We start from the raw sequence: 15,376 nt of genomic DNA, 5'->3' as shown, positions 1-15,376 counted from the left end.
AGCCATTCATTGTGTATGTGATCAGGGAGCGCAAGAGCGCACTGGTCTGCGTTTATTTTTAGAAATCTAGATGAATGACATCATTAGATATGCACTACTCTTGCAAAGACAATGCAGTATAGTCATACATTTATTATAAAATTCCATGTGAAGTCACACACACAACAGGTAACAGGTGAAATCACATGAAATGAGAAAAAAATACAGCCTTCGTTCATGTAACTTAATTTATTAAGAAGCATTAGTTCAGCTAATTCATAAATTAAAAAATGTATTAGCCTCTTTACACGGTGCATCCGAAGCTGCTGTGCTGTCCACCAGAGAAAAATTGCGCCAGAACGGAAAACTACTTCCTAGCGTCTGTTTCAGTCGCGTAGCAACCAGCGCCACATACGTGCACGCTGTGCATGCGTGCCCTTCATGATGAACGCCTTTGTGTAAACAGAGCTGCATTCAGATTATGGAACTTGGTTCCAGTTACCGCCTGATAAAAACACACCAAGAGAAAATTTCAACCACCACTACAGCTGCTACAACATTTTGGCCTGCTGGAGGTGCTAGAACAAAGCAAGGCTCAACAACAACACACACAATGACAGGAAACACACTGCACATCATTGGAAACAGTACAAACTCAAGCAAGGAGCACAAGTGGCAAAACAAAAGGTCCATACACTCTGCAGTTCCAGTTGTTTGTCTCACCTCATAACAATGTTCATCTTAATCGCACACAGACTATTTCATCGTCATTTCAGCATCAACTGAGGCTGAGACCAAATTTCAAACTCTAGCACCATAGCCTGTTTTAACTGAGCGGATGTGTTACCTGCATACTCAGTGTCCGTGGACACAAACAAAAAACAATCAACAATGCAGAATGTAGAGCTGTAGCCATTGTGACGTCATGCCGTCCGTCACAAACAAGTATCTGTGCAGGTGACTGTAAAGTACTGAGCACTGTCCCAGGTGTTGTCTATGCTGCGCGTGCGTCCTCATCATCTGGTTGACTGGTGACGTCACTGGCCGGAGCAGCAGAGGCCATAAAAAGCCGGCTCGGCAGCAGGTGTGTGTCGCACATGCTGGAGTTGGTCTTCGGCTGGTCTGAGACCAGGTTAGGCTGTCTGTATAGGGCTGGCCGCTCGGCAGTGTGTGTCCGCCCTCCAAGTTCAGCGGGGGGGGGGGTGTCCACATCTGCTGGATCTGCTCTCAGACTGAGCAAAGACCAAGCGAGTCTCGCCTTTCCCAGGCGGGCTCTCCAGCTGGCTCTGCTAGCTGCACAGCAGGTGCGCCCCTCAGGCCGGTCTCCGGTGGTCGGTGCAGCCTGCGCAGAGACTATTAGTCCAGTCATTTTAGGAAAAAACCTAGGACAAATTGCAAGAGAAAAAAACTCTTGCAATTTGCTTCTCTTGTTATTTGTCCTAGGTTGACCCAATTTTGGGCTAAAATTACTGGACTATGAGGGTCCACAGACTGGTGATGCTGACGGATGCAGGCGCTCTCTTCTGCTAGGAGGAGCCAATGCTTGCATCACTGTTGTCATGGAGACGGTCCATTGGCCTGCTGAACATCTGGTCGCAAGGACCGTGCTGTTGTCCAGACTGCGCCACCATGATGTGCCAAGAACTGCTCCGTGGCTTCTGGTCAGGGTCACCGACATGAAGACTGCGGTCGTTGCCGTTAATACCATACCGCCTGCGCCTGCTCCTTGATACGGGGACGGGACCTGGGGTGTGTGTGTGTGTGTGTGTGTGTGTGTCTTGTCCTTTCCAATTTTGTTTTTTCAGTTTCAGCTTTTAATTTAAAATGCTCCAATTCAAGATCCATTTAGGGCTACTGTACCTGTTGCCCAACGATAAGAAAAAAAAAAAATTGAATAAATGTATAAATAAAAAAAATTAAAAAGTAACATATCTTCTATTCTTTGTGGCTGCAGTGAACCAGTTTTCCCTCCAGTTCATTTGTCTCATTTCTTTGTCAGTAATAGGAAATAACAGCACCGTCCCCCTGATGCCCCTATGTTTGACACAGCATCTCTAAAGTGTCCTGTACAGAGCCAACAACCACAAGAAGAAATGGCCCGCGTGTGCACGCTGCTCTGCGCAAGTGTGCGCCGTCATAGATCTATGTGCGCTGTACCCAGCGCAGAGCGCGGCCCAAACCGCACGCTATGTGAAAGCCGCATCACAATGTAAAATCTTTGTTCGGAGGGGGGGGCACAGTGTTACGGGGGCACTGGCCCCTGCTGGCCCCTCCCCAGAACCGCCAGTGCATTGATGAGGCTCTGCTACATCGAACATGGCAAGAAATGGAGTACTGTCTGTCTTGATGTGCTTCGTGCAACTAATGGTGCCCATATAGGAGTGTATTAAATGAGGCAAAAAAAACTTCAATATCTACTCCTCATTTTGTAATAATTTCCACAGATTTGTCTATTCATTTGCTTTTGTAATAAAAGTGTTAAATTGTAAAGAGACTTTATAGACACCTTGTACTTCAGGTGAGGATGTTCTTAGATTTGGACGTGGTGTTTCTTTGTTCACCTTGACATGTTTTGACTGCTGTGTGTGCTGCAGTCTTCTTCACAAGTGTCTCATGATGTTACTGTGACATTTCCTGTCAGCTGTTTAACACAGGTCTGGTTGCCCTACCTGACCTGTTAAGACAACCATGCCCCCTGCTGTCTGACAGCCACATCAGAGACAGTGTCCAGATGCATGGTAGCTGGTAGGCACCCTAATCCTGGTTTACAGTTCTCTGGGCCTGTTTCCTTGAACCAGTGCTGGTACCTGTTCCTTTCAGATGTGATGATCTTGGCTTCCTCTCCAAGACATATTTTTCACTTTTGCAATTGTCTGAAACTGCTGATTTCCAACTTCCTGATCTGCTTTTGGTTTTGTTGCTCAGGTGTGCACTCCAGATGTTTCTTTCTCACATTCTTTTTTCCTACGTGCCAAATAATCAGCATGCTTCCTCTATGTAGGTCTCCGACAGTTGTAAAAGGGAAAACCATGTTATGGACTAGGAGGGAGCCAAGATCATCACATCAACAGATACCAGTGTTGGATCAAAGAGGTGACAGAAATATGGAAAGGACAGGGGAACCAGCCACTACATACATGGGACGCCATCCTGATGACACTGTTGCACAGCAGGGGGCATGGCTGTCCTACCTACAGCTGACAGGAAATGTCATGGTAATATCATGTGAAACTTCTGAGGAAGACTGTAGGACACACAGCAGTCAAAACATGTCAAGGTAAACAAGAAACTGTATAGTCTGTATCTACGAACATCCTAACTTCATATATAGAAAATGGGAAACTAAATGAACATCTTCAGATGAATAATGTACTTTACTTTGATGCCACCCACCACAGTGTATTTTGGTTTAGGATACTGTAGAAATAACTGGGAAAGCCATGTCACTGAGATGTAACTGAAATAAGTGCTGCACACTGAATTACATAGACGCTCCCAATGATTTGTAGAATGTCTTAAATGAACTTCTAACAGTAAGTGAGGCAGATTTTCCCCCCCTTCCAGCTGTGTGTGGTGGCTTGACTGACAGCCATGCTTTACCAGTTGTAGGACAGCTGCAGCTGCAGCCGGGCGTGGTCGGCTGTCTCGATGGTGATGATGTCGGTGAAGAAGTCCGGCCCCAGCAGGAGGCAGATGGCCTTGATCACGTTGGCCCTCTTGGGTTTGTCCCCGGACAGTGACAGGACAGTGAACTGCTCGTCTGGCCCCAGCATCACCATCTCTGGCCCAAACACCACCCTGTCGACAAGAGGACAACACTGCCACGTTCACCACTTCACTGCATCTCATATCTATTTATCCTGCTGTGACTCTTCTATTTTTCATTTCTACATCCCATTGGTCATTGCAATTACTCCAGGGTTTTTATTGATTATAGTGTCTTACATCAGAATAATGTCCAGCCCCCATGTGATTACAACACACTGGCCATCATATTGACACAGGATGGTGCCAGACAAACAAAATTACCATAGGCATTAACATACACTACCCTAAAAACAGGCATGCAATAATAACACTGGAAAAATTAATTAAAGTCAAACCTCAGAAAAAAAGTGAGTTTTTTGGATATTCCATAAATAAACACACACAGGAAGTATAAAAAAGGGGCTGGAATCCCAAAAATACAAAAACTATGTCCAAGGCACTCTATAAATAGCCTTTATTTAGAATGGCAAGGATAAAAACATGGCACCCAGATGTTGTGGCTTACTGGCCAACTCTTCAACATGTCTTGTTGATGAGTTTTATTAAATGATTGGATACTGTTTTTATTTAGTGATCTTAAATTTCAGCCCATTTGTATACTTCCTGTGTTTTTTTTTTTTACTCAAGGAATAGTCAAGTCAAGTCAAGACGTGACTTGACTTCTCCTTTCTCAGCATTTAAATTGAGAGCTAGTTTCATCAGACCACAGCAGCTCAGGAGTTTTAAAATGTGTAACCTCAAATAGTGGAGAGTGTAGTATAGTCGTCCTTCTCCCCACACAGAAAATCACTCATGTTATTCACTCTTCCATCCGGTCATTCTGACTGCCACTTCCCCTGCCATCCATCGTCCATGTCTATGCAACATCAGTCCTGAATCAGTATTAGTTTCCAAGTCAAATTTGATTTAGTTTTAGTCTTTTTACTAAAATGCAGTTTGGTTTTAGTCACAACTGAGTCATTTGCATCGAGGTAGTTTTGGTCAATTTTTTGTCTACAAGAACTTCAGTGGTTTTAGTCAGTAACAAAAACTGAAATCTAGTTCTACTGAATCATTTTTCACATTCTTCCCCTCTGTAAATTCCTAATTCAATTCTTTGCTGGTGACCTTTATACATAGCTTGATGTAGATTACACATCCTAACTTTTGTATCTAGCTTTTGTTTTCAAGGTTCATTTTTTGTTTTCACCGGGGAAAAGGTGTAGCTGACAAATACATTTCGTCAACAAACTGAGGACTGTCCTGAATCGTACCTGGCTCTCTTCTCCCTGTAGTCGTAGACTTGGACGGCTGCGTTGTGAGGCACCCGGTAGGCGACCACCCTGGTCTTGTCCCTGGGCTTGCTCACCGCCGTCCTGCTGCGGTCCGAGCGGTCGGCCAGCGGGTCGTGCGGGGAAGCCAGGAGGGCCTCCACGTTCTGGGGCAGTTCTTTCTCCCACAGCTCCTCGTCGTGGGTCAGCATGTAGGTATGACCAATCACCGCACGGACCTGCAGCGCAGCAAGCCGTGATGAGGTGAGGGCTCAAACTTCCAGCATGAGAGCATCTCAGCACAATGCTTCCTCACTGATACACTTGAATTCCTATGTTTGCATATCTCATGAGCAGCTCATAAAAGTACACCACAGCAGATAGTCTGATGGTTTATCTTTGGAATGTTATTTTATGTGAAGATAAGTTTCTTTCCCTTTGAATCCCCTAACCCTTAGAGGAGGGTGAATGTCTAAAACTCAGGTATATTTCCTTTATATTTGTCATTTTTGGGGGGATTTTCTTAGTGCTTTGTTTTTTTTTGTTTGTTTTTTTTTTGAAATTATAAGAATTATAGTTATGAGAAACAGTTTTTTGGGGGGAATTTTCACATATCTGTGAGATATCTGGTATTACATTTATCCAGATCTGTGCTTTGGGTTTCAAGAAACCCAAAAACAGGAATGAATCCTCTGAAATCTGGATTTCTGTCATCTTTCTGGTGGTTAAATGCTTGCGGTTTGATGTTTGTGAAAGGAGTTCACAGATTTTTCACAAGTATTTAACCCTTTGAAACCTGAGAAAATGGACTTGATTTCTCTCAAAAACATGGGGAAAAGGGTAATGAGTAACTTAACATTAGAACATCTGAACATTACAAAAAAAGGATAATATTACTAGAAAATTAACAAAAAATGGAAGCAAAAACCAGAAAACAGTATTCATAATTATTATATAGTTAAAAAAAAAAGGAAAATATATTTTCTTGTTTTTTTTAAATTTTCAGGAGATTTTCTTTTTTGTTCTTGCTTAATTTCAGGTCATTTCGTTTTGGATTGTTTTCCCCCCCATTTTAGGTTCATTTTTGTATCATTTTCTTGTAATTTTTAATTCATTTCTTGCTAAATTGGTCATTGCCCTCTTTCCCATGTTTTAGAAAAAAATATAAAGTGAATCTGTTCACTGTTAATCCAGTTTTGAAAAACTGGCCCTGGCTGATAAGAAACTATCGTTCTGAGTCAACATAGCTCTGCACTCAATAGATATAGGTCATAAATAAATTAGAAATTGGAGTTTGTTGTCTCCCTTGATGGCTGTAAAGACATGACTTGTGTTGTGTATCTATCTTTTGACTTTCATTTGTTGTCATTTGGATGTAGGCAGAAATACTATGCCTCCATCATAGTAATCACAGCCTTACTAAATTTATTAAAAGGCAGAAAAACAAGCTGGAGAGTTTTGGTCAGTGGGGAGCTTCGGTCTAAAACACAAACTCACCTTTCCTGTCTTAATGTCCCGGACGTAAATGCCCTCATTCTCGTCCAATGGGATGGCCTGGCGTTTCAGCACCACCTCCACGGTGGCAGGGGGGACATACTCAATCGGCCCACGCAACATCCAGCGATCTCCAGGCCGACGGAGGACACCACTCCTCCGTGAACGCTTGGCCCTCTCCTCCATCAGCTCCTCCTCCTCTTCCTCTTCCTCCTCCTCTTGCTGGCAAAGAGAGCGGGGGAGAGAGAGGAGGAGGAGGGAGAGAAGGGTTAACGTGGCGATGCACTGGAGCAAGGGTGGAGGAGGAGGAGGAGGAGAAAGGAGAGCGGGGCATGGAGGAGAGGGGACTGGGGAGAGGCACTGAATGGCAGAAGGATAGGGACAGTTTTTTGATTGAGCCATAAAGGGAGGAGAATGGAAGGGATGGAGGTGCAATTATGAACACGCATGATGTCAGGACACAGGGAAGGGAAGGTGAGAGAAGCAGGAAGGAAGGGGAGAGGAGGAGGAGAACAGAGTAGGGGTAGAAGGGGTTAGCCAAGTCAGGAAAGGAGGATGGTGCACTGAACGGTTCTCAAGCAAGTGGGACACACTTTATGGCCACCATAGCAAAGAACTGTAACTGTCATTTTATTCTGTACCAGCCAAATGACCATGGCAAATGTCCATTCTACTCCATTAAAGTTCTGTGGTATTAATAATCAGTATGCTTTGGATAGTTTTCACATGGGGCACTTAAAGGTTATGGATTAATTTTATCTTAGGCTCAGCGTTAGAGCTTAATAATATAATAATTTGGATTTATGAACACAATTTGGTAGGACTTCCTTGATGCATGGAGTTATGGCTGCTTTTTCAAGTGAGCAGGTAGCTAGATGAATAGTAGTCACTAAGATCAGCTAATGCAGGGCTTTTCAAGCCTTTGAAAAAGCAGGGTAAACACAAATGTTGCTAATGATACTGAATGCAGTCACGTTCCGTTTAAGTGTACCACTGAGCGAGCACGCACAAGAACAGGACCCTGGCCGCGAATTTTTCACTCAAGTTGAAATATTTCGACTGATGCAGATATGTGAATGACGCGAGTTTCGCATGTTCGCTTCATTTGCAACAGGAAAATTCATGTTATTGGCGTCGCCCGCCGCAAATCCCAGTCGTTGAATTGACTTTGTATGTAATCGCACCGTGTTCAAACCTGCCTCATCTTCGGTCTGAACACACCTTTAGACCTGAACTGAACTGAATGGACCCTTAATTAATATCATTAGTAACACCTGTGTTTACCCTGCTATTTCAACTCAAAATGGCCACTGTGAAAAAAGGTCTACTGATACACATCTGTTGCCAAAAACCTTAAAGTGACCATCAAATGCTCCCAAGGACAGATCTAGTGTCTGTAATTAGTGTCTTGGCATCTGATATATGTTGATAAAGACGATTATTTTTTTAAAAAGTCCACTTCAATGACAGGAGGCTAATAGTTCCAAACAGTATCCAGCACTCAGTAATGATGAGAAGAAGATAGCACCACTACTGTCCTACAAAACAGCTGGGGGTAAGAGAATTTTTTTTTTTTTTCAAAATGCATTAACTGTCTCTTTAAACATTTATAACCTGTTATTTGTGTCTCAAAATATTAGCAGTTACATGCTGTTGATTTAGCTAACTGTTCAATCCCACAACTAGCCACAACTCTGACTGCAGGAGTCGTCTGTGGAGATATTATCCATGTATCAATATAAATAGGAGCGACTAAGTCATACAAACTTGGGTCAATAAATTCTAAATATCCCTTTAAGGTTAGATGTGGGTTGTGGTGGAGGTTTAAGTTAGAAATGAAGTGCTGATGGTAAAGGTTAGATCTGGAATGTTGTCAGTTGAAGGTCCCAAGAGTCCCTTCTACTAGAGTAGCTCACTGATTCTTGGGAATTTGGATAAAACAGGTTTTAATTTTGAAAAAAAAAAAGTGCGTTAAATTACAAAATCTGAAGGTATATCATTATAGACCAAGGTCTTGGCTGTTCAGCAATGTACCGGTGCAACCTCCTCATTTTGCATTTTTTTCATAAAATCGGTTTTTCCAGTTATTAGGCTACTTTGTTTTTGTCAATACCGTCACCGTAATGTTTTTTTTTTAATTTGAAAAACAGATTTTTGTATTAAAGAGACTATTACTTTAATAACTCAACAGCACCAAAGAAACATATTGTAAACATATTCATTTAAAACCAATTTAACTGCCTCTGACGGTGGTGGCACTAATCTGACGGTGGTGACAGTCGCCTCATTAAAACATACATTTCCAAAATTTATACCACTCAAGTCAATGGCTTCTTGCTTAACAACTTTATTTAACTATTTGGTACAAAAAATAACAATCCTGAGCACTGTTCTAAGCATTTTTCAGACTTCAGTCATCACCGTCACACAGAAAACCTGACGGTGGTGACGTCTGACGGTGGAGACAAAAACCTGCTCTTTCACATGATCAGCATGAGTTGTTCACATTAGCCAGCTTGTTTTCGCCCTGTTTCTACCTGCATCAGACCTCTTCTTAAAAAGTATACATTTATTCCATAATCTAATCTAATATTTTTTATACAGAAGTGACGGTGTTGACATGTTATGGTTGTGACAGTAGCAGTGTCCCAAAATATGAAGAGATTTAAGAGAAAATAGAAAACTTCCAGGAGCCTGAGTGGTCTTGAAGCATGCAGTAGAGCTGAAGGTTTGAAAAGGGATCCTCAGGAATGTAATTGACCTTGTAGTTTTTTTATTATTATTTTTTAAATATATATCTGACGGTGGTGACGAATATCTGGGACACATTTTGAGCAACCACAAAATAATAGTAAATATTGTTCAAAACCCATCGTTTGTTCATGTGGTAAAGATATTATTCAATGAAATTATTACTTTTTGTTGTTTTAAATCAAGTTGAAATGATTATCTCCTATCCGAGGACAACTGGTTTTGTAGGCCATGGGCCAACATATAATCATTAAATTAATACAAATTAAAAATAAACCTATAAAAGAACCTTACAAATGTGCAAAGGACCCCCTGATTATGCCTTTGATTCTTTTTATTCATTAAAATGTTGCAAATTTCCAACAGAAATAGCATTTTTCTTAGTGGGACATGATTTATCCAAATTCTCAAGAATCAGTGAGCTGTAATATGTTTTATTATTTGTGTGCATGTGTGTGTGTGTGTGTGTGTAGTGAGCGCAGCGTGTGTGTGTCTAAACACCACAGCCTTCCTCTGTTATCAACCGGTTGTACTAGACTACCCATCTAAACCAGTTAAGACTGCAAATTTGTTTGGCCTGCTTTGTTAGCAGCCCCTCCCTCTCCTGCGTGCCTTTCTATTTCTATCATGCTGCTCCACAGAGAACCTGGACAAAGAGTGAGCACAGTAAAGAAAACCAGAAAACATCTGAGATTGCATAAAACCTAAAATAAACTGAATAAAAAGTTCCTCTGCCACTAACCTCCTCTCCTTCCTTCTGCATCCTTTTTCTTTTCCCCAGGCCACCTCCTCTACCTGTTTCGCTCTGCCAAAGTCTAACAGGTGTCTGACATGTCTGCAATTATAAGGATTTGCAGCTACATTTTTTCTGGTTGCAGGGTTAGAGTGAGTCAACTCATTAATCTTTGCTTTGTTTACTTAGTGGCAACATTTGATTGACATCATACCCCAAAGACAAAGCAGATTGAAATCAGGGGCCAAAAGTGGTCTTTGGACCAAAGAAGCTCCATAATGTTGACCTATAATGTTAGCAGTCAGCCAATATTTTTAACATCACCACCCTAGCAGGTTTAATCAGCAAAAGTAGTCACTTAAAGGGATAGTTCACCCATTCCCATTGGAGAGAATTATTTACCGTATTTCACCAATTAATCGCCCGGGCGTTTAATACGCAAAATCAACTTGGACCCCAGGCGTTTAAAAGAACCAGGCGGCTATTCGCTGCAGGCCTTTATTTATTTTTACACAGACCTGCACCAGGCCATTATCGTGATGACAGTTACTGTCCAACATATTTACAGTCGGGCAATTTAAGATTACGGTGCACCCTTTTTTTCTAACGTTAGCTAGCTCTCTTATTTTGACAGAAAACGGAAGTGCTGCACAGTTATTGTGCGGATAACTGTTTACTGCTGCAAAAATAAGGTGAATAGCCTTATTTTGGGTTACCTCAATATAATGCAAATAATCGCCCCGGCGGTTATTCGGGTGGGCGTTTAATAAGCAAAATGGGTGCAGACCCCAGGCGTTTATAAGAACCCGGCGGCTATTTGCAGCCGGGCGATTAATTGTTGAAATACGGTATTTCATATTTCATTTTTTATTTTTAAGAATGTTAGCTGGGGGGGAGGTCCACCTCAGCGGCAGGAGACTTACAGTAAGCTAACAGTCTGACATGAACTAGCAGGGTAAATACAGGTGTTACTAATGATATTAATTACAGTCCCGTTCTGTTTAAGTGTTCAGAGCCTTTCTGGTCAGCCAGCATACACAAGAGCAGGACCCTGGCTCTGTCAGACCTGAACTGAGTTGAATGGAATCTTAATTATTATTATTAGCGACACGTGTGTTTACCCTGCTATTTCAACTCAAAATGGCTGCTGTGAAAAATGTCTACTGGTACACATCTGTTGTCAAAAACCTTAAAGTGACCATCAAATTCTCCCTAGGACAGATGCAGCACATATAATTAGTGTCTTGGCATCTGACATCTGTTGATAAAGGCGGTTATTTTATTTTTTTTTTTAATCTAGCGGGGGGAAGTCCACTTCAATGGGAGGAGGCTAAAAGTTAGCATTTGGCAGATCCAGCCAGTATCCAGCACTCAGTAATGATGAGAAGAACATAGCACCACCTACATGGAAGTGAAATAATATCACATTTTTAAAAACTGGCTGAACCCCTTTTCACTATGCCGTTTGTCTGCAAGGTAGTGCATTAGTGTAGTAGTACTGTTAGTGATTTGTTAGTAGCTGTCAGTTCTACGTTGGATGCAAAGAAACATGGTAGGTCTCACACAAACATGGACTATGTTCAGTCTAACCATCTTGTTGGTCAGGCTGAACATATTCTGTCAAAGAGTGACTTCCTTTGATTCCTAACTTTATTATTCCACATTTTATGTTTTATAAGGTTAAGCGGCATTTTCTGTAAGTGAACAAATCATGGACTGCAATGGGAGCAGTGTTTCCAAAAACAAAGTCATGGAAACAGTGTTCCTGCTGTTGTCCTGAGCTGACTTGCCCTCACCTGCTCGGTGTCGTTGAAGGCTTCCACAGCCCTCAGCACCAGGCCCTCCTCCTCTGACAGCACGTACACGTCCTGGATGCCATGCTCCAGGTGCTCTCCTGGCTGCAGGAAGAAGGAGCGCTCACCCTGACCAACCGAGAGAGAGAGGAAGAAGGAAAAAGAAAATTAGAGATGTTTCTGACATGAGGGCTAATTTGGTAGTGGCAAAATTAATTTTTGGGGGAGCTAATTCTTTAATCATACTGGGTGTCTGACTGTTAGTGACTGGCTGTCACTGGGGCTAGGACTTAATAGGACTAGTTTTTTTTTTTATATCCCTTGTTTATAGTGTTTATATTGCTTACTGCTATTTATCATCTGTGTATACTGTATATTTCTTCTAAATTTGCACATTGACCTACATGCACATTTTATTTATTTTCTATGCACATTTTATACACCTATGCACACGTTTTTTTGCACATTGTTATTTGCACACTGTTGTACCTAGATCTCTAGTGTGTTGTACTTAGATCTCATTTATTTATTTATTTTTATTTAATCTTGTAATCTGTGGATACTGCTGAAAAACTGTGAATTTCCTTCGGGATGAATAAAGTATCTATCTATCTATCTATCTATCTAGTTCATAAGATTCTGATTATACTATTGTACACTCAAATAACAATAATGCTTTGCACTACACACGTGGGTCAAGTCTAGCCATCTGTGCTTCCCGCCCCACTGAAAGCTGGCGAATGGGGAAATGTTCTGCCAGAACGTACAAGACGCCTGTCGGGCCAAAAACACCTCCTGGAATTCACTCAGAGTTAATTCTGAAAGTTCAGGCCTCATGGATTGCATGCTTTTTACATGGACACTGGAGGCTAAAAACTATCTGAATAACCTACATTGTTCAGGTCAACATCATTTATGAGCTGAAAGCTGTTTGAGGGTTCCTTGTCACATGGTTTGTAACAGTTCCCGAGACAATTCTTACCCTGAGGTGGTCCGTTTTTTTTAAAGCAGACACTTTTACACCATTTGCTCTTCTGATTTTACTTCTTTTACTAACCTATTTATTTTATCTGAATTTTGCATTTTACCTTACAACATTTATTATTATCTATTTTACGTGATTTTTGAAATATGTGAGTGTTCATATTGTATGCTGCTTTGTGTCTGCACGTGTTAAAAGTACTTAAACTGTGTATTTTTGGCAGACAGGAAATAAACTTGAAACTTGAACTTGAAGTTGATTTTTGTAATATGATAACTGTACCTTATGTAGGGTCTTTTCAGTGTATAATATGTTGAGCTGTGGTGTAGGATGTATTGTGAGGTGTTGCAGCTTTACTCATTTGACTAAAATGCATTTTAGTTTTATTCACATTTTAGTCATTTGAATTTTGTTAGTTTTTGTCTGGTCTTAGCTGACAAGAACTGCAGTGGTTTTAGTCGACGAGAATGAAACTTTTAATTTAATTCTACTCAGTTATTGTGCACATTTTTTCTCTGTGATTTCCTCATTACATGATTTGGCAGTGACCTGTACACACAGATTGATGTGCATTCCTCAACACAGCTTCTTGCCTTTTGTTTCTAGTTTTTGTTTTTATTCTTAATATCAAAAGTAAAGTTTGCATATGTCTTCCTTGCTAAACTGAGCTCAGGAGTTCTGTTTTCATTGGTTCATTTGTGGCATTTTTGTCTCTAATGTCATGATATTTTGTCATAGTTTTGTCAACAAAAATTCACTTTTCGTTTTATTTAGTTTTGGTGTCATTTTTGTCCGTCCGTACTTTTAGTGATCAGTGAACAGCCAGCCTGTGGGATGGGTCCTCCTCACCTTGACCACCCTCTTCTGGCCAAGCTGAGGTTTCCCGTCGGGTCCCACCGGGTCCAGGATCACGCAGTACTGCCTGCTGTTCAGAGTGGTCACGCTGACCACGTCCACCACCTCCTCAGCCACTGAAGGGATGTGGGCCTCCCTGTCAGCCATGGTGACGAGCCACTCCTCCCCCGTACGCCGGTCTCGCCCACCACTGTCCTTAAAGGGGCGCAGAGCGCGGACATGCAGCGCATTCTGATGACATGGAGAGGAGATGGGGAGGGAGGACAGAGATGAGAGGGAAGTCCTACGGCTCAACAAAGGGTGCCCTTCTTTCAACTATTCTGTAAATATGATATTATTTCACTTCCCCCCAGCTGTTATGTAGTACAGTAGTGGTGCTATCTTCCTCTCATTGTTACTGAGTGCTGGATACTGGCTGGATGCTCCAAATGTTAACCTTCAGTTCCTCCTGTGTGTACCAAACTAGGAAAAAAGGGCCTTTATGTATGCTGCCAACTGCGATTGGGGTCAGCTTTGGTGGGATATAAAATGTGACATCTTTCAAAATCTATTAATGACCAAGTACAGGCCAGCTTAACATGTTGCAACCCTTTTTGGACCATTTTGCATCAGAGGGCTGTACTACGAAGCAAGATTAACAGGTTAGCAAGGTAAGTTGAGTCAAAAGCCAGAGTTTGCCGTGTCATGAAGGCGGCTCTCTTTTGACCCGGCTTCATCGCCATGGTAACAGATGCTGCAAAAATAAACTGTTCAAGATCACATTCAGAGTTTTGGCTTAAAATCTGCCTTTTTCCTATTTGCTTCAGGTAATAATAATAATAATAATAATAATAATAATAATACTATTAACCCTTTAAATTTTACACTGAATATCATCCACAAAATACAAGAATAACTGCACTCTAAATTGCCTGGGGTATACTGTCACTTTGTTTCATTCTTTCACTGTCTACTTTTTAACTTTCCACAGTATCGCTCCGCCTTGTCAGCCAGAGCAGATAGAAAGCAAAGCGCTGAGTCACCTTGTCAGTGAGGATGAAAGCATTCACAATGTCAATGACCTCTTCATGGGCTCCTGGAAGATAGGCTCCCACCTTCCTGACCAGCCACTCCTCGCCTGCAACAACACACACATTCAGGTAAGAAAAGCAGGGCTGCACCCAGCACAGAATTCCCTCAGTCCAGCTGGACTCAGCTGTTCAACGAGGCAAGATTTGTTTAGTTTCATTTACAGTGGGAAAATTCATTGGCAGAATTTTCAGTGTTGAGAGAGCATGTCAATAATCCTCAAAGCAAACAAGCAACAATATAGACTGAATGCATATTTTCAACAGCAGCAACGCTATTAAATCATTATAGAAATATTATAGAAATATGAGATTTTTTTCATATGTTTCTGTGTTTGTATGTGTGTTTATGCGTGTATTACTCTTATCTTAGATTCACTTGTTTATTGTTTATTTTGTGATCATTTCAGTCTGATTGGTGCCAGTCTTGCTTTATTACTCATGTTTACAAGTGTAATACTTTATGCATCTGTTTTGACTGGAGTGAAGTCACAGCTTTCTCACTGGCTTACAAATGAACATTTAGTCATTAAAAACAACAACAAAAAAATAAATATAATTGCAAACACTATAGGCAGCAGTGGGGGCGTGTGTGCATCTCTAACTCCATGTTGGTATTTGTCACTGTGATCATAATAGTGCGTCTTGGCAGAAATGGCAGAAACACATTTTTTCCTTGGTTTGGAAAACAAGACTGGATCCTT

The 15,376-nt window shown here is 41.5% G+C and overlaps 1 protein-coding gene across 1 annotated transcript in view; it reads right to left on the bottom strand.

Annotated features, from left to right (window-relative positions):
• The window catches only part of mvp (major vault protein), a 32,818-nt gene that overhangs the window by 6,499 nt on the left and 10,943 nt on the right, over positions 1-15,376 (bottom strand). The window contains exons 6-11 of the mRNA XM_030057647.1: positions 14,628-14,722; positions 13,600-13,836; positions 11,772-11,897; positions 6,495-6,713; positions 5,001-5,236; positions 3,580-3,777 (exon numbers count right to left, since the gene is read on the bottom strand). Coding sequence (XP_029913507.1) covers positions 3,580-3,777; positions 5,001-5,236; positions 6,495-6,713; positions 11,772-11,897; positions 13,600-13,836; positions 14,628-14,722 — 1,111 coding nt within the window. The remainder of the gene's footprint in view (positions 1-3,579; positions 3,778-5,000; positions 5,237-6,494; positions 6,714-11,771; positions 11,898-13,599; positions 13,837-14,627; positions 14,723-15,376) is intronic.

The sequence above is a fragment of the Myripristis murdjan genome, chromosome 8, assembly GCF_902150065.1.
Source record: "Myripristis murdjan chromosome 8, fMyrMur1.1, whole genome shotgun sequence".
Taxonomy (NCBI): Eukaryota; Metazoa; Chordata; class Actinopteri; order Holocentriformes; family Holocentridae; genus Myripristis; species Myripristis murdjan.
Note: the sequence above shows the minus strand (reverse complement) of the source record. Positions and strands in the feature narration are given on the sequence as shown.